Below are 20,151 nucleotides of genomic sequence, written 5' to 3'. Positions count from 1 at the left end.
CACCTGATTTACTTGCTATGTAATACCGAGGGCTGTTGCTAAAATGTGTAAACTTTGTGACCAGTCCACTTCTCCGGTTAAACTTCAATAAATTAAAAGCAAGTTAAATGCAATAAAAACTGACAATAGAAAGGAGGAAAAAAAAAAAAAGAGACTGCACAGGAACAAGTAGCAAACAGTGTTGAAGGAGTGGTTATGTGGGAAAGCATTAACATCTGTCTTTATTTAGAAGACATACTTTTCACTCAGAAATCTGTGCACTGCATGAATGATCTGAGAAGAGAAAGAAGACCTGTACTGTTAATACTGAGAAAGACTCTGGTGTCTAGGCAACCAGAGTTTGATCATCATCTTGGGTGCCTGAAGGAAATGATAGGGGATGATGGTTGTGCCCATCCTGGGGAAGACCATCTCTGTATTGCCACAGTCCCTCGCACAGTCTGGGGATGGTCATTAGGTGCACCAAGCCACGGTGATGGTAACCTTAAGTGCGGTTGTGCAGAAACACACATCCACACGGAAAAAGACATTCTGAGCCCCTGCACTGATGCAAGATTGCACCTCTCCCTAAACAAGGCAAGGTTAGGTCTTTAGAAATGCCCTTACTGGTGGGATACAGGAAAGGACATAAGGCAGTATAATGCCAGCCTGAATGACAGCTCCCTCCAGACCCAGTATGAAATTCCTGGATAAGGGAACACATGGCTTCATGGTCAGCAGGCATGTGGGCAAAGACTGTATAAAAAGGATGCGATACAGCTTTCTTAGCAGGTTTAGACTTTTAAGAATCAGTATTCCCCAATAGATGAACAGCTATTGTTTCACACAAAGTATAAAGTTATTAAAAATGCTAATATTTAAAGAGTAGGTTAAAAAGGCAAAATTACTGGCCAGATCCCATGTTATTATGCAAAATGTTTTCAAGCCATGATACAAACATTACTTTAATTGTTTCTTGAAGGGGAAAGGCAGTGCCTAGTATTACAACTGAGGTCAGTGCAGCTTAAATGAAGAGGGGCTGGCCTCCTCCTCCATAATGATCTTGTACGCACAGCTATACTTTGACCATTTGTGCATTTCGGCATACACAACTGACTGTCATGCAAAGTGATGACTCCCATTTAAAAAGTAGCCAGGTCCATAGTTGTAGGACTGTTTAGTAAAAACTCCCTTTTGGCAGTACTGTTATACACAGTGGTACATTTCACTGACATTTCTGTTCTACAATGGATAGTGCTGAAGGTTCAAAAAAGCTGTTAGTAAGCTACTACAAAACACCGTATGCACCAAATAATTGTCCCCTTATCACATCTGCAGTGAAAGTAATCTAATTGTACAACCCAATGTGCTCAATTGCTGCTTTTTGCTTTATGTACTTCCTCTGTACAAAATAAATTCTACTTATATAAGTTTTGGAATATGTACAGAAAATGCATTATAGTTAGTAACAGGTTGTACTAGACAGGTGACCAAAAGCAGTAAAAACAGTTCACCGATACGTGTGTTGAAGAAATGATTTATAAATATATCACATTTAAATGACAATTTATTGGACATCACAGTGGCTAAAGTTTTCACTTCCGAAAGAATGCACAAGAATCTTTTAGAATTTTTTTTTAAATTGTTATTGATAATTTAGGAAAATTACAAACATTAAAACATTTTGGTTCACAAATAATTTACCAGTGATTAAGAGAGACTGCACCACATCACTAAAAATGAAATGGGTATTCCACCTTTTGTAATAAACGTGCAAAATGTAACCTCTATACCTCTTAACCTCTTATCTTTGTTACGGTGGATGCTTAAGAAGTGAGCTTCAGGAATCAGTTTTGAGCATATCAGCAGAACACATTTAATAGTATTTTCCTCAGCATGCTAGTAAGAACAACATGCCCAAACATTTTAACTGTTACTTGAATCATCCCAATTTACTGGATGCAATTTCAGAGTGTAGCCAAAGTGGACAACGAATGAGGTTTGATAAACGTATATTAAATATGACTGTTTTTTTCTGAAATAAACAGAATAATGCAAGACTGTAAGACAATGTATGTAAAAGCAGGGGACAAAGTTTAAGAAATGGAAGTTATAGAAACAGTTTGCTCTTTGTGAGTTCTCGAACTACACATCTGTGCTAGGAGAAAAATAGAAAAAAAGTTCATGTACAGAAAAGGGAAATACCTGTACAAACTACATTTGGGGGTAAGATGGAGTCTCGCTTCTAACAAATGGAAATGGTTTATGTTATATATATATATATATATATATATATATATATATATATATATATATATATATATCTATAATTCGAGCAAACGTCTGGAACCCATATATATTTATTTATTTTTTAAGGTATCAAGGGAGGAGAAGAAAAGGTTCAGATATAAATATTTAAACTTAGGGTAGGGAAACTAGACATGTCCCATGAAATAGAGGCATTATGTAGTTGGTAAAAATGCTTTACAGCATGACATCTGCATTGGCAAACTTGATCTGGAAGTCTTCTGTATAGAACCAGTTTGTAATCATAGCAAGGTCTTACTGCAGCATGGAGTTGGGGAGTGTTTTGATGAGCCCCATGTATGGGGCTTAAGTCAGCTTCACATAATATAACCTTCTGCTCTAGCTTATATGTTGTTAAGGAGTTAATGAAAAAAGAAATGCTTGTCTAAGCAAACGTACCTTGGCGTGTAGGGAGGGAAACTCAGTTAAGATGTCAATGCAAAAAAATCTTCAGGAATAAAAAATAGTATCGTCTTCCACACTGGGAGCACAGCTGTGGAAAATTACAGGCAAACACATCGTGTTAAATGTTTTTAGTCTTCATTTATATTGCATATTTGTTGGTCATGCCAGTCTAACAGAGGCATTGTGTAGCCTAGCATCTTGGTGTATTTCTCATATCATCAGTTCCAATAAAATATCATTAGCTACATTATACTACATTACTAATTTTAACATGCATTTCTGGTTTCCCAAATGTGACTTATTCCCCTCAAAATCACTACCGTTTTTACTTCTGGGTTCTCTTCATCTTTACTAATTGCATTATTGAAGGCCTTGAAAAGATCTATTGTACAATTTGCATTTAGTAGAGATGTCACTCTGTATAGTTACACATTCCTAGGAGAATTAAATGTTGATGCTTGTGATTAAATTGATGCTGTATATTACGTCCACTTCACTGTATTTTGTACTTTTTGTGGCGATTTTTTTTCACTGGAGTCCTCGGAAGAAAAAGATAATTTTTCCCCAGATGGATATTTCATCGTCAACAAAGCAAGGGGAGAGAGAGCATTAAATTTTAACTCTCGTCTTCCCATTATGCAAAGTAGCCATTGAAAAAGGTGAAACAGGTTTTCCCAGGAAGTCACAGTTCCACAACTATTTAATTCAGACAGAATAACACATGCAATCAAAAGCATTTGTCAGATCTAGAGACCCAGTAAGTTTGTTGCATGCTGTTAGCAAGGCCCAGAAAGGCATCAATTGTACTACATCCATCTATGATCATATGTTATTCAATGTTAACAAGGGGCTCAATACTGGACCGTTAACACTCGACAAACTCAAGGTGGGCAAAGAAATGAGAGCAAGTATTACTCCCCTACCTGCCACACAAACCTTAAAGAATTAAGCTGAGAACCAGTGATCAACGTTTTCCGCAAGTCATCTGTGGAAGGTATAGTGCTCAGATTAAAAAAAAAAAAAAAAAAAAAATGCTTTTTTTTTTTTTTTTTTTTTAAATTACAGAACTTTATCTGAAGGAAAAACTAACCACTCAGGAGTTACTGGGACAGAGGACTCAAAGCAGTAGGAATATCAATCAAATTCAAGAGTTCTTTCAAGGGGGATCAAACTGGTATAGAAGGGAAGGGTAGAGACTGTAGTAAAAAAAATCCAACCTTTAAGTCTGAAACTGAAGGTGACGGCCTTGGCTGGTTAACAAGCTGCAGAGACTTGTGGTATATTCAACACAAAGAGGGATGTCTTCTAGCAGTGTATGCTAAGAAGTATGACAAAGGCTTGCAAAAGAGTAGCTATGCAAAACAAATCAAAAGATCTGGCAATGACAGAGGCAGTCTACAGGATACAATTAAACTTGTGCAGAATTTGCAGACATTACATAAGGAAATTCTAATTTATGTTAGAGAGTACATCCTAGAAGGAAGGGAGATTAACTATTTAAGTAAAATGACATGGAGGAACAAATCAATGCAATCTGAAGATACAGACATTAAACCTAGGGAAACTCGAGGCAGCACCCCCCCACCCCCGAGGAAGTGGAGAACACAGAAAAGGGATTCCCTGAGGAGGCAATAGATTTAAAAATAATGGCACAAGACAGTCCATGGAGACATGAAGTAGGCATATCTTGTTTTTAATTAGGGCGGAAGGATGTCTGAGGCTAGTTAAATGTAATTTGCAACTACTGCTATACACAAACTGTGCAGATCAAGCAATCTTTATTTCTTGTCAAAAACTAAAGTAGCTCTACTTTAAGGTTTAATAGTCAGACATAAAAAATGAAATTCATGTGCTATCTGGAAAATTCATACAGCAATACAATTAATAAATCAGGACTATATTCTGCTATAGCACACTTACATACTTAAATAGCTAGCTGTTAAGGCAAACAAAGTCTTTCATTTTCAGACAGAACAAAGATGCTTTATCTCATCTTTACAAGCCAGAATCAGATGCATAAAACCATTATACCTTCACAACACATGTTCAGATATGCAGTTTAGTAGAAACCATATATTCTCAAATTCACAGTCTCGCTGGTTCACCTCTAATCACAGAAAAGTCCTGGAACCTCTGCAAAATATTAAACTGTGTGACTCTCCTTGCATTGTAAACACATGTTGCACTTTAACACAAACTTGTGCAGACATTTAAAATAACCCATATATGGCTTAGTATAAATTTATTCTATTATAGATCTGTAATTGAATGACTTTTTCTGCATCTAACCTGATCTCACATAAGAAAAAAAATATCAAACAATTTAAGCAGACATTTATTAGATTTTCATAAGCCTACTCTGAAACAAGCTTGCCCTCAATACTATTCACAAGATAGGACTATTTTTCCCCAATATTTGAAAGGAAGCATGTTTTTCTGCAGTCAACTTGGAGATGAAGCATTTTTTCCTGTAACCTTACTTTCCCAAATCGGTTTGGCTTTTCAATCAATCAAAACTACATACCAATGGAACTTTCCGTGGCAATTTATACTGCACCCTGAAGAGTCACAAAGTTGTCAGAGTTGTTGTTGGCTTTCAGCTTTTCCTGGTAAGGGGTCACCACAGCGGAACTCTGGTCCGCTAATGATTGGCAGTAGATTTTTATGAAACGCCGAGGTGCCAGCTCGACACTCAACCTTCAACAAAGGCACGCCCATTTACACACGCATGTCTTTCGAACGCTACCCAACCACGGGGAGGACATGCAGACTCCACACAGAATGCACTCCCAAGCCCAGCCGAGAATCATATCGGAGTAATTAAAAATAATGAAAGGATTGTTAGCAAGTGCATCTAAAAAATTGTGCAAAATTCGAATTCTGTTTATCATGTTTCACTCCTCCCCAAGATGTTCCTTTAAAGGGACATGTCTTGGTAGCATGCCTCATATATTTTTTTTTTAATACCATCTTCTTTTCTGCCAAACATCTGGAATTCTGAAATGTGAAATCCAGAGAGAAATGCCTCTGAGATGCGACTAACTTTGTTCTATAACACAAGTGAAAAATCATTTATAGTATATAATAGATAGCCATTAGCTATAAAATATACTTGTTTTCCTGCCTTTCTAAGCTAGCATAGTCCAGTTTTCAGGTTAGTGCTGAATTCAGGGCTGTGTTACAAGTTTCTGTGTTTGCCCACACCTTACTTGGATAGAAAGAAGTTTCTCTGTTCACTGTGAGAGAGGGAGCTTTGAGCAGCCTGTCCCTGGAGGAGTGGTTTCAGCCCAGAAATTAGTAGTTTATTGGCCATTTTGGGCTAATTACTAGCTCTTTCATTTCCCTGCTATAAAACCCGCATTTGCGCGCTGGTTAGCTAGGGTATACTTATTGCCGGCTCCACAAAGTGTACTCTTCAATTTTTCCCTTGGAACTAGACAAACTTTCAACTTAAGCACTCAAACCATTCACTTCTCATCCCGGCACTTGCTCAAAACTCATAGCAAGCACTAATAAACCTTAGCACTAGACCCCCTTATACTGTAGAGAAGGACAAGGCTCTCTATTTGACCTTACCATCGAATCAGTAAACAGTTCACTGTACCTATCCAGGCATGTCCAAAGGGCAGTTTCAGGTGTACTCTCTGGTCCAACTGGTGAATCTGGGCATTTTGAGGCAATATTACAATTGCCTCATGTACACAGACAACCCTCTTCTCCTTCCACCAAACACTAATACATGCGAGAGATGCAATTATACAGCCAAACTGGAGGATAAGCTCTCTCAACCCAAGACTGGACAAGGCAGTCAAGAGGAGAAGGGAATTACTTGCATCACACCACCAGACTCACATAGACCTATGAAATCAGCACCGGCAAAAAACACACACAAATACACAAAAACATACTCAGAGGCTCCAAATAAAAATCTGCAAAAGCAACAGAGACCTCCAAAGCAGACATCTAAGCAACCTCCAACCCACAGCACAAACCATGATACGCATACTTCACAACACCAGTGTGCCATGCAATCACAGCCCTTTAGGCAAAATAACATATCCAACACACTAGTAATAGGTGACTCTGTAGTCAGGTACACTGACGTCCCACTCACTAGGCTGAGCAAGCAGAAGGTTACTGTTAGCTGCCTGTCAGGTGCCAGGATCTGCCACATAACACAAGTACTCAGGTCACTCCAGAACAAGTACAAATATGACTCTGTCATTGTCCATGTTGGTGTGAATGACCTGAGCCGTACCTCCCTGGACTACATGAAGACAGACATGGAGGAGCTCTCTGATCACGTATCCCAGGTCGGTATGACCCTGACCCTGAGTAGCATCCTGCCCTCACCAAGAATGATACCACAGTATAGAGAAAAAATGATCAATTTCAACAACTGGCTAAGCTTCTGGTGTCATTCAAAGGGGATCCAGTGTCTGTCAACCTGGGATGACATGCTCGACAAGCCACGCTGCTTCGCTAGAGACGGCTTGCACCTGTCACCCTTAGGCTTTCGAATACTGGCAAAGGCTTTTGCCACCCCCATAGTGCCTTTTTTAGGCAAGGCTCAAAAGACAAACCCACCACCATAAATAGCACAAGTAACAAAAAACTGAGGGTAATGCTACTCAGTGGCAGCAGTCTAAACCTCAAAATGTACGCACTCGAGGCATTCCTCAGTATGGAGAAAATCAATATATGTGCAGTAACAGAAACCCGGGCTCCAGAGAGCACCCCAGCACTACCAGGCTACAACTCATACCATACATTTCGGCCACAAAACCCAGACCAAAATATAAAAGACGGGGGAGTATCCATATTCATCTAGGATACCCACACCTCCAGGTTAGTGGCACAGCACGATGCTTCAGAGATCATCCACGTGCAACTAACAACAGGCAAAACTGCTATTCAAATTATAGTTTGCGACAGATCACCCACCATGTCCCAGGACCGCCATTCCTGGAAACATAGAGGTCCTACCAAACACCCTAATATGGGTGATTTCAATTACCCAAACATTAACAGGGAGAACTACTCAAGTACAAACTCCCTTGCCCAACATTTCCTAGAATTTATAAACTCAAATGCCCTGGATCAACTGGTCAACACCCCCGCCAGAGGTGACAACATATTGGACCCGGTCATCACCAACATGGGTGGCCGGTGTCCTATACCGGAGGTCAATCCCTCGCTGGTTAGATCGGACCATAAACTAAACTAATCACGCTGGATATCCACATTCTGCCACCACCCCCGGTCAAAGAAACCACCGTGAAAAACATTTCAAATGCAAACTTCATGTTACTTAAGACCGAGGTGGGAAGTTTCAAAGCCCCCATGCTAAAGGATAATGCTATCCAAGCTGCAAAATCCTTTACTAATGCACTCTACGGGCACCTACAAGACTGCATGGATCATGCTATCCCAAACAAAACCAAGACTCACTCCTTCAAGACAAGGAAACCAGTCTGGTGGACCCCTACCATAAACAAGCTATACAACAGAAGGAGGAAACTAGTACAGAAAAAAATAAAATCCCAAGAAGGGAAGACATCCCTGATCAGTATCAGCAAGAAACTACATTCCCCTCATAAAATCATCCAAGGCTAGCTTCGAAAGAAAAATTGCCATGGACTCCAAAGATAACCACAAGGCATTCTTTAGCTATATCAAGAATCTAAGTGGCAGTTTTCAGATCTGCTCGGAGTTAGTGCAGAATGGCACAAAATACACTGAACCGACTGATATAGTCAACATCCTGGCAGGCAGGTTAAGTGCAAACTTCACCCCCCTCTCACCCCCAAAAGGGCCCATAACTATACCAGAAGAATGTAGTGCCCCTGAAATCACAGACACTCAGGTTAAAACAGCCCTCTCCAAAGCCAAAAAACACAGCATCAATGGGACCGGACGGTGTCCCAGGCTGCGTCCTACACAAGCTTAAAGATGAGCTAACCCCTCACCTAAACACACTGTTTAAACTCAGCCTCTCCACAGGCTACATGCGCACAGAGTGGCACACAGCAACGGTCATTCCACTCCACAAAGGTGGAGCCACAATGGACCCCGGGAACTATCACCCTATAAGCCTGACTAGCTTGGTCTGCAAAGCTATGGAGTGCATCATCATGTATCTCATTAACAGAGACATTGGGAACCTCCAAACACTGGTCCCTACCCAGTTCGGCTTTGTTAAGGGCAGATCATGCCTCCAAAACCTGGTGGACTTCTTTGAGACAGTTACCAAGGCTATAGATGAGGGAAAGGTGGTCCACACAGCCTACCTAGACCTCACAAAGGCCTTCAACACCATTCCCCACTCAGGTATTACAGACAAGCTCACCAGCCTGAACATAAACCCCTACATCATGAGATGGGTTGCAAACTGGCTCACGGACAGAACCCACATGGTAAGACTTGCAAGAGCTTGGTCTGAGTCTAAACGGGTACAAGTGGCATTCCCCAGGGCTCAGTCCTAGGAGCCCTCCTGTTCGGCATATACTTCTCAGAGGTACAGGGAAGCACAGCAGGACTACAGACAACTGCAAACTAGGGGCTATAATTGACTCTCTGGCTGACACAGACATCCTCCAAAAGGGTCTCACTGAGACAGATACCTGGTGTCAAAACCATGACCTAAAGATAAATGCCAAAAAGTGCATAGTCATCCCCTTTGGAAAAAAACAAAGTACCCATAAACTACCACATAGGTGGTAGACCCCTAAATACGGAAGATGTAATAAGGGATCTGGGGACCCAAGTAGATAGTAACCTCTCCTTTGGTAATCACACTGCCAAAATGGTTAAAAAATCCTTCTATGTGGCCCACCTAATCACAAGAGGGTTTGCATCCAGATCGAGAGAGGTCATTGGGCCCTCCTACTCATCACATCCATCATAGAGTACAATTCTCCATTTAGGATATACCTTACAAGACACCTGCAACAACTGGAAAGACCACAGAAGAACCTCACCAATAGGATCACTGGCCTCAAGCAGATTTCCTATGCAGCTCGATGGAAGAAACTCCAGCTGTACTCTGTTGCATACCGCCTACTCAGAGGTGATCTCTGCCTGACATACAAGGCCATGCCCAACCCAGAATTGATCGACATGCTCCACCTAAAGAAAACCATATCCCCATGAGCCACAAGCTCCAGGGATCTAAACCTCACCACAACAATAAATAGGACATGCTGGAGGGATATATTCCTGTCCCAGAGACTTCCCATGCTCTGGAACAAGATTCCAATCTAGATCTCCTCGTTAACCCTCTTCAAGAGGGGCCTTGATAAGTGGATGGGAAACAGAAAGTTTACCCCATGGATCACTTCAATGGCTCTGCTGGACAGAGGCACAGGGAACTAATCTAAGGAGGCAGTGAAAGCCAACACATTCCGGCTAGGCTTATAAATGCCTTCGGGCAGATAGCCTAGTACCTACCTATGAACCTAAGCATCGCTGATTAACACTGCTAATGCAACAAACCTTCTAGATAATATCAAAATGCTTTTCCCAAAGAAATACTACTTGAAGAAAAAAATATCTTGACCTAAGCTTGCCCATCACTTCAATGATTCATAAAAGGAGCCTCCCTGTGAGATAAACAACCACGATTAAAGTTTTCCTACTAGATCTATAGGAACAGTGAAGAATACTATTATAAAATCACCAAAGAACAGCTACATCCTGAACAGATTAAGATGTTCTCATTTCCTTTGCAGTCCTGTATAAACATACACTACTTTAGCTGGTTCGGCTAACGTCATCTTGAGAAAACACGAGACAAAATTACACAATGGCAATATTTGGCACTTTAGAGGTTCAAGTCTCCTATACTTCCTTTTTCTTTTTCCTGGCTTTTAAACTGGCAGCTTAACTATACAGCAACACAACATTACAAGCTTATCACTTACACTGAATGAGTACAGTAGAATTCCATCTACAAAATGTACAAGGGTAAAGTTGTTTATGAACAAGTCCAGTTATAAAACATTATATAAAAACAATTGACCCACCAATGTGTTAAAACTGTACCACTGGTATGAAGTCTTAGTTCAGTATTTTATTTACATGAAATAGCTTTATAAACAGTAAAATTTAAAGACACAATTAGTAATCAGGCATCAGTTCAAGTTATAATATTAAAAAGGTGCAGAATTGTTACAGGTAGGAAGGACACAAATAGTAACCGGGCATCAGTTCAAGTTATAATATTACAAAAGTGCAGAATTGTTATAGTTAGGATATGTTCATCATATGTTAATACAAACATCATGGTTTATCTAAGATCCTCTGACGTAACATTTTTGCATTGGCGAGACAGAAATGGTTGTCATTGGTATAAGTACAGAAATTATATTGTGCTTTTGACTCTGAACATGATGCAGATGGGAACGACAACAAATAATTTCAAAAGCATCTCCCAGTGTTTCAACTTGTTATTTTTCAAAGCCACAAGTGTTCTTTAAAAGCTTCTTAGCAAATTGCTATATTCATCATGTATTCATTTAAAACCTCTCACTAGCAGTGCTTGCTTTCTTTCCCTTCTTACCTAAAGGGGCAAGCGTTTTTTTTAGTTACAGGGTCTCTCAGCACACTAACAACACTCAGCATATCTGCTATAAAATAAATGACAAGTTCAAATTTATATAGGCCCATATACAGAACCCTTGAATGTCTGAACAAAATGAATGATGCGTGTCTGCTGAACATCCTTGTGTGGTATTTGTGGACTTAGATGGATAGCCTTGCATTATTTGGTTGAAGATGTGAACAGTAATTTTATATGCTGTGGGTGACTATGGACTGAAAAAATGTCAAGCATTGCATTGCCGATATCAACAAATGTGGAGCAGACATCAGTTGTCCAGTCATTTTTATAATGCATACCTTTGCAGTTTTAGCTTATCAAAGAGGGTAACAGAATTTTGGTTTTGTGCACTTAGGGCTACATGCCTGTTGTGTACCATAACATTTGAGCATTGGTGAAAAACATGGAAAGGTTATGGGCAGGCCAGGCAGCCAGTGCAAGGGTGTAAAGGCAGCTAAACTGTGCGGGGGCAGCGTTCTTCCATACATACTGGTATAATTGGCACTGGAGGGTCAGTGGGAGAAGCAGACACCACTGTTCTTCTGGTGAAAAGAGGGCATGGGTTCAGACACTGAGGTATAATCACAGTTTTGCCATATTCCAAGCTAGGGATGCTTGCATGAGTACAAAAAGGAAATGCAAAGTATAGACAGCCACTATCACCACTGGATGTGCATACCACAGGGATATTAGGGCACAATACAAAAGCACCGGCAAATCTGCAGTATAACTGGGAAAGTGGTTCAAGACTGTCATTACTTAAAGAGGTCATTAGAACGGCTAGCAGATGGTGAAAAATGTTGAGGAGTCATGTTAGTGGAGATGGCTACTTAAATAAGCCAAGATAACTGTGCGGACTCTCTCTTGCCCCACTCCTCAAACTTAGCAGCATACAAATATATAAACATATACTCACAATAATCCCATATACACAAGTTTAAAGTTGTACACATACATATACTAATTTACATAAGCACAGGAGTTTAGATCAAAAGCAAAATCAGAACAAAATAGAAATGTAAAATTAGAGAACTTAAAGTCATTCGAACAAAATGCAAGTTAGAGATACTCAATTTATTTTCCTTGTTCTCATTTTTGGGGAAAGTCTGGATGGGCAAATCCCATTTTCAGCAGAGGTGTGGAGGAGAAAAGCTCCAAAGTACATAACTGAACATGTTTGGAATGGAAACTTGCAAACTTAGTAGCCACTGACATTCAGTTTGACAATATTAAAGTAAGAAAGGTTACCATATTAGTTTTGGTTGAATGACATTATGTCTTAACCTTTAACGGACTAAAAATCGCTAAGAATTAGCGACATTTCTGGTGGTGTCTTGGGGAATGAGTCTATGCACAAATTAACAGACCTGAAATGAGTCTCTAATGATATGCTGCTAACTATTAGTACAAGTCTTAGCACAAAACGTGGTATTAGACAGCTTTGGAGACTTATTGGAGGACAAGTGACTTGTGTGGTTAGCAGAGGTTTAGTACACAATAATATGAAGACTTGTGGATATAGGTATCCTGTTGAAAAACAAGTCACTAAGGTTTTAGGTTTGGCACCCTGGTATTGCATGAGGCTTTCCATCAGTCACACTGACATCCCTTGGTGTTAAGTTGCTGACACAGACGTGGTTGAGCATGGAGAAGACTCAGAGGTCAGCCTTGCTCTACTGTGGATAAGTTGAAGTATTAGAGAGAATTTATTTAACAATTAGGAGAATTAACTGATCCTTGCATAACCTTGTCAGTCACAATCAAAGATGTGAAACCTGAAGAGATAAATACAAATGCAATCAGAATGTGTTACATGAATAAGACAGAAAAATAATCAAAAGTTGTATGGAGTTAGAGGGGAGAAAGCTCTTTTGCAAATAGAATATCCATTTAAATATCACCCTTGGCAGTGCAGCTTTGAATAAAAAAGTGTATACACAGAGTAAGTGTTTAAGATGGCTGACTTGTACTCACACTGTTACTATGAAAAATGTATTACACTGGGGGCTGAATGGGATCCTTCTTTTTTTCCCCTTCACATTTCCAGCGATTATAACTCCAGATTAGAGAGCCATGCTTCGTGAGACAACCCTCCATTCTTGTTATCTCTTCTGTCTTCCTGTAATCTCATTCTAACAAATCACTATCTCTCTGAAGGGTGTCTTGACATCAGGAGCCTGTAGTTACCCTCATCTCTCTCTCTCTCTCTCATTGAGGTGAATTAACTTACACTTGTCTCCTAAATTATCATTTTTTTCTAACTATACTGTATTCTGCGGTGGTGCAGTGGTAGCGTTGTTGCCACACAGCAAGAGGTTCTCCAGTTCGATTCTTGTCTGGAGTGTGGGGAGTGCCTTCTGTGTAGAGTCTGCATGTCCTCCCCGCGGTTGGATGGGCGTTCAAAAGACATGCATAAATGGGCATGCCTTCGTTGAAGTTTGAACGTCGAGCTGGCACTTTGGCATTCATGAAAATCTACTGCCAATCATTAGCGGACCTGTGTTCCACTGTGGCGACCCCTAACCAGGAAAAGCCGAAAGACAACATACACACTGACAGATCTCTAGGACATGTCTTTCACCATCCCCTAGTGTTCTCAGTTACCAACTACATGTTATTAGTTTACACCCCAGACAGGTTCATTTGGTTTTCTATTCCCAGTCTTGAATCTGACAAGTCTGTACCAAACAGGATGTGCATTAGAACCACATACCATACCATATATAATATACCACTGAAACATTCCTTTCTTTGAATACCACTTCCCTATGATGACCCTGTTTTGTCTCAACTCTCAGGTACTTATCTAATTTGTCACATATTTTGTCACTCATTCATGCCCACTTTACTCTCCCCAAATGTTCCAGTGTAGTATGAAGTCAAAGGCCATGCTGATGCTACACCCATCTGCCACCCTAGCTCCCCAGAAACATAACCACATCAGATTGGTTTTGGCAGGATCCCGGATCCCTTGACCATGAACTTCTCAGTTTCTCCCACAGAGATGATTTATTGGATTACTTCCATAACCCTACTCTACCACAGGGACTGGGCTTTTAAATCTACGTACCCAGCAAGTACTCTGCTCTACCATTACACAAAGGAATGATGGAAGTTTGCCTCCAATCAGTTGGAAAGGACTATTTTATCCCCGAAGGATCAATTAAACAGCCTGAGAAGTGATTCCATAGTACCCCGGCTACCTCTTTGAAGATCACTAGAAGAATGCCACCTGAAAATATCTCTGATGTTGAAGATACTGCTTCAAGTCTGCAATCCCATAACAGAAAGGATTTTGCAGCTTGCAGAATTTTTGGGAGGAAAGCTGAGTGAGCAGCGAAACAAAATTGAAGTTACGATAGATGCATGTTACTGCAAGTTATGAACAGCATATGTACATAGCTAGAAAGAAGATGCTTAGAATTAAGCTACAGTACTCTCCAGATGCAACTAACGTGCAGCCATACTGTGTCGAGTGACATGACATTCACATTGTGCAAAAAACAAATCAATCCTGTTAAATAAATCTGGAGTTTGTTACCAGTTGCAGCCAAGGCAGAAGAGATGGCAGCCAGTCCAAATACTGACATTGGAATATTACCTCTGCCAAAGGTCAGGCAGTTTTCTGGGGATGAGACCATTACTGTAAGAAGTTTTATGTTGCTAATACATTTTAGTACACAGTCAGACAAGAGAGAGTAAGATCTAGCAGGATATCTAAATTACCCTACATGAAGAATTTGGATTAACTTGCTGCTACTATAAGCAGATACGAAAAGTACCAAGTCTCCTACACTTTATTATAAAAAAACTTATCCTTGGGGGACATGTACTAAAATAATTTAAAATTCCAGTTCCTCAAGGTCAGTCCTTCAGCTACCTCCTAATTCATGCAAATATAACCTATTCATGTGATATATACCAAATTATATCAATGTAAAGGCTATGTGGAATTACTTTGCTTTCTTGCTAACTTTGTTCCCCCATGCAGAGCCTAAAAACAGCCCAGCAGGATCAGCTCTCTGTCCCAGCTATAAATGGAAGAGCGGACAGGATGCAAGTGTTAGCTGAACCAATGATTAGAGAAGATGCAGGTAAAAGCAACAAAGGTGGGCAGGTGTTTTGTTAGCCCTGTGCTTGTTATCACCGGCATCTCGTGCGGTAGAGTTAGAAATGTGATGGATTGTAGGATTTAATAACACCTCCCTCAGTAAAGCATTTCTAGGAATTCAAACATCCAGCCTGAATATGCCATAAAGGGCAAGACATTTTACACCCCTTCTTCACAGTGAAGCAGTGTCCAAGAACCCCTTAAGGGACAGCAACTGACAGGGAATGAATGACTGAAATGATCAGTAATGGTGGCAGGGAGAGGGGGGTTCTCAATCTATTATCAGGACAAAAAACATGAAAAAAAAATATGAATGCACTGAAGAAAATCTAAGGTTCCAGATAAGGGTCACAGTGCCCTACTTCTGAATTCTAGTCTTTATGTACAAATGAAGATGAAGACACTGGAGGGAAAGTATATAATGTCCCCCCAAACACACACTGAGTAAAACAAACCAAAAGTAGCTACATATGAAAATAATCCTGACCAAAAATGTTACGTAAGCAACTTAAAAGCGTAGAACCACAGTAAAGTATTTTTTACTTTGAAAATTAGGCCTTCTGTAACCTGACGAAAAGTTCAGTCACGGTGATAAGCATAACGATTTAAAATGTCAGAGTGAAACCTGCGAGTTATTTCAAAAATGAAGTTTGACAGACCACACCCCCCTGTTTCAGTCCCTACACAGTAGCAGCAATTAAATTACTTCACATCTATAACACTGGTTGGTACGTGAAAAAATGCTTTCCATATTCTAGCTAGCAGGGTGTTTTTGTTTGTCTTTTTTTTTAATATCCTTATCAAATCATCACTTTAATCTGTAACCTGGGTTTACATACATTAATTGAAAAGAAAAATGTATTAACAGTTTCCATTATTATTGCCTTGCAGCATACATATACATATACATTCAGCTTTTAACAATTTTCATTCACTCCAAAATTACATAAGTTGCTCAGTTCCTGCCTTCCCCTCAACTTCACCCTTCCACATTAACATTATTGTGCATGTGCTGTCCCCATAAATTATACAGCTGATTATTATGGCAAATTAACAAAAGTTAGAAACCTAAACATATTTGTTGTAAGATTAAAGTAGCTGTTTTTCAGTAATGTGGCTTTTTCAAAACAGGGATAGCTGGATGAAAACTGATTTCCCTGCAAGATCCAGTTCAATTATATGCTGACATAAACCTATTGTATCACCATACTGCCTTATATCGAGTTGCTTTGGTTTACTTTCCCTGCAATACTTCCATTCTTGGGTATCTTTCACTTACTAGCTGAATTACACATCACTTTCTGCTTTTGTTTTTAAACAGCTATCCCTCAAATGCAAGGCAGCTGTGTTACAATTTAACTTTGTAATCCCTTACATGTACTACACTACCTCCCCTCCCTCCCGTCTTATCTACAAATAAAGCTTGCTTTTCTCACTAACCAGTAAGGCAACAAGGTTGAACTGCTACCAAGTAAGCAGTCTTTATTCTTGCAGACATTCTATCGCTTTAAGATGTTAAAGCAGCTCTGATAAGAAAATATTTGAACAAGTGTTTTTAGAGATAACTACTAATTGGGATGGAATACACTTCAAAAAGCAGAGCACATAGTAGCTTATCTTGAGGTATTTTCTGTACATTTTAATGTATAAATATATAAAATCTTCTTTAAACATGCTTACATCAAAAAAAGAAATTTGAACTGTGCAGCATTTCCATTCTTCTGACTGCATCCAGCATGATACTACACTTCTCATTTCCTTACCCCAAACCCATCTGTGGAAGATTTTGCTATACCCAATGACAGGCTAAGGCAGCTCCTATAAATATTTAAAAAAAAACACAAAGCCACTCACCAAAATAGACAGTCTTCTCACACCTGGGGCATTTAGAAGCATTCTGCAGCAGCGTGTAGCTTGTTTTTTGTAGAGCCTGAATGCCTGCCTTTCCCTTTCTCTTACACACTTTCTCTGTTCCCAGGTCTGATAACCAGCTCTGCTGCAGACAGAACAGACTCCACCCACTGACATCACAGAGTCTTTCCGTGTGCCTACCCACTCACTGTCACTACAATGCCTCATTTGCCTGTGGAGAAATGTCTATTCAGTTTGAAAAGCATGGAGTAAAAGGTTTCTCAGAAAGGACCTCAGAGAAGTAACCCAGGCAGTTACAAGCACAATTTCTTTGTAAGAAATGTATGAAAAGAAGTTGCGCTAACAAACTGTGCATAATTGTCATTAAGGCATTCAGGAGACTAGCAATTTTTATATGTTTGCTTACAATTTTACTGGTGCTATGTGCTAGCAAAAACAATAATTAAAGCTGCATAAACATAATCCAACTTTGCACTCAAGCAAATATATCCTTCAGTGTTTCCTTGCTTTAGTAATTTTACTTTTACTTTATTTTTAACATTAACTTATTACTCAATTTTTTAAGATTATTTTTGTCTAGAGCTTTAATAATTGTAAATTTCTATGTAAAAAGAAATCAACTCTTATAATAATGTTTTATTTTGACAAGTACATAAAGAGTCCAAGAGCTCATTCTGAGGAACAGCTTTGGAGTCTAATGAAATTAAGTAGCCTGCTTAAGGTCACATAGCATGCACAAAAAACTTTGTTCTTCTAGATCATAGCTCACCATATGTTAGGGTGTCTTCCAAAATGTTTTGCCTTATAAAACTGCCATTTGACAACTAATACTATAGTTGTGGCAACTAATACTATAGCTGAATGTGTGGGTGGAAGTATTTTTTGACATTGAAACATGTTAAGAAAAGATACTTTATCTTGGCAGGTATTTGTCTCTAAACTAAGACCCATATAGCTGCAATTTGTCCAGAAAGAAGTTAAAGAAGTAAAAAGGATTGTGAAGCTATAGGAGAGGTAACGCCCTAAACAGAGTTTTAGTGGACATTTGGAATACAAGTTTTAATATTTGTTTAGTACCTTGTGACAGGATTTTAAATTCATACGTGACAAATTATAAGCATATTTGCTCATTTTATTGTTAATCAGATAACTGGAATAATCTAAAGTCCTTTCTATGTTGGATTCTCAGGTTATGTATTTATTGTAAGAAATTTTAGAAACACAGGCTATATCAGCAGAGGCACATCGGTGCCCCGTGTACTCCACCCCTTTTTCTGCTTCACACAGCTTTAGACTTTATTATTTTTATTGCTATATCAAAAATATAATTCTCTCCCCGCTTCTAATCACACATATACACACGCATGTAGGACACACACACACATGCACACACAAAGGTACATGGGCATTCACAAACGCACACATACACGAACACATATTTACATATACAAATGCACCGATACTATTCGAATGACATAATTAAATGACAAAATTATTCAGTAACTCCCAAATAAGCCAAAAATCATTCATGGTGTTGACATCCGTCTAACAGCAAAAAATCCTCTGGTTGCACATATCTGTATTTCATACCACCATCATCATCGGTTAAGTTTCATATATTGTGTAACTCAAGTGCTCCTGAATTTTTTTAAGGACATTTTTATGAGCATGACATTTGGAATTTTTTCCCACATCCTTTTTTTCCCCAGTTACATAAAATAAATACTGGAATGAAAGAGGAAAAATGTAAGAAAGACAAGGGAGAAAATATTGGAGATGTTGCTTTGTTGCTGTTATTTAGTTATATAAATAAACATGGATGTTTTCTCTAAGTGATGACTGCCTTTATTTATAAGTAACTAGAAGATGAGAGCAGCAGAGAGTACAAAAGAAAAAAGATGTACAAATGTAGAGGTGCAAAAGGATTTTAATCCTCTTCTGCATCCATTCATGGATCCTTGAAGATCGTTCTCCCCAGGTAATGTTCTTCCTCTATCTTGTAAATCAGGACTCTAACACTGCCCCCCTATTCCTCTCTAGACAATGTCACATCTGACTGCCCCTTCACTCCCTTTGATTTTATTTATTAATTCATTTACTTGTTTGTTTACATTTCTTGGCAAGGATAGTCTGACTGAGCAACAATGGCCCCTTTTCAGTGGAGTCCCGGGGAGAAAGCCTCCAAAAAGTTAATATACTTACAATTTGAAATATAAATCATTTATATAAACTAAGAAATTACAATTACAAAAGGTTAATTGTGAGATGAGTTGCGATAGTGCATGGGAAAGAAAAAGTAAGTATGTTAAGTAGTACTGATACTACTAGAGGAGTAGTAGTTAGTGGGAAGATAGGTTGGATATTATTGGTTAGCTATTTACATTACTAGATTTTAGCACATGAGCAGTTCCAACTAGTAGTTACATATATTTTTATATTCCAGGTGAAAATATATTTAGCTGCTTTCATATGTGATTTCTGAAGGTGCTAAGTTCCATGCTGAGTAGACACAGTCTCCATAGTGATTGTTAGATTTAATGACAGGTGTTTGGGTTAGTCTTTGTGGTCACAGTGATGTAACTGGTTTATATCTGCTTTTGGGATGATTTTAGCTGGACATAAATCTGGTTCATTTAGGATGGTATGTGTAATTTTTAGTAGTGCTAGTTTTAGGTTTTGTTGGATTCACTACGTCCTCATTAATAATTCAAAGTACAAAACTCTTCCTCCGGCTTTGTCAACCAGTCTGTATTGACTTGCTAATAAGCTTCAGAATATGAAATGAAGCATATATTACCAAGATGCTTCTCTTAAAGCTGACCCACCTACCAAGACATATAATGCATCTACATCTGGTATTCTATTTGGTATGGTCCCT

The 20,151-nt window shown here is 39.1% G+C and overlaps 1 protein-coding gene across 1 annotated transcript in view; it reads right to left on the bottom strand.

The window, feature by feature from the left end:
* LOC122803852 (cysteine-rich protein 2-like) overlaps positions 1-20,151 on the bottom strand; it is a 415,299-nt gene that overhangs the window by 319,455 nt on the left and 75,693 nt on the right. Inside the window, exon 2 of the mRNA XM_044073534.1 lies at positions 17,256-17,456. Within this exon, the coding sequence (XP_043929469.1) occupies positions 17,256-17,456 (201 nt within the window). The remainder of the gene's footprint in view (positions 1-17,255; positions 17,457-20,151) is intronic.

Source organism: Protopterus annectens, chromosome 6.part0, assembly GCF_019279795.1.
Source record: "Protopterus annectens isolate FY-2018-M chromosome 6.part0, PAN1.0, whole genome shotgun sequence".
Classification (NCBI taxonomy): Eukaryota; Metazoa; Chordata; order Ceratodontiformes; family Protopteridae; genus Protopterus; species Protopterus annectens.
The sequence above is the reverse complement of the archived record's forward strand: the minus strand, read 5'-3'. Positions and strand labels throughout refer to the sequence as shown.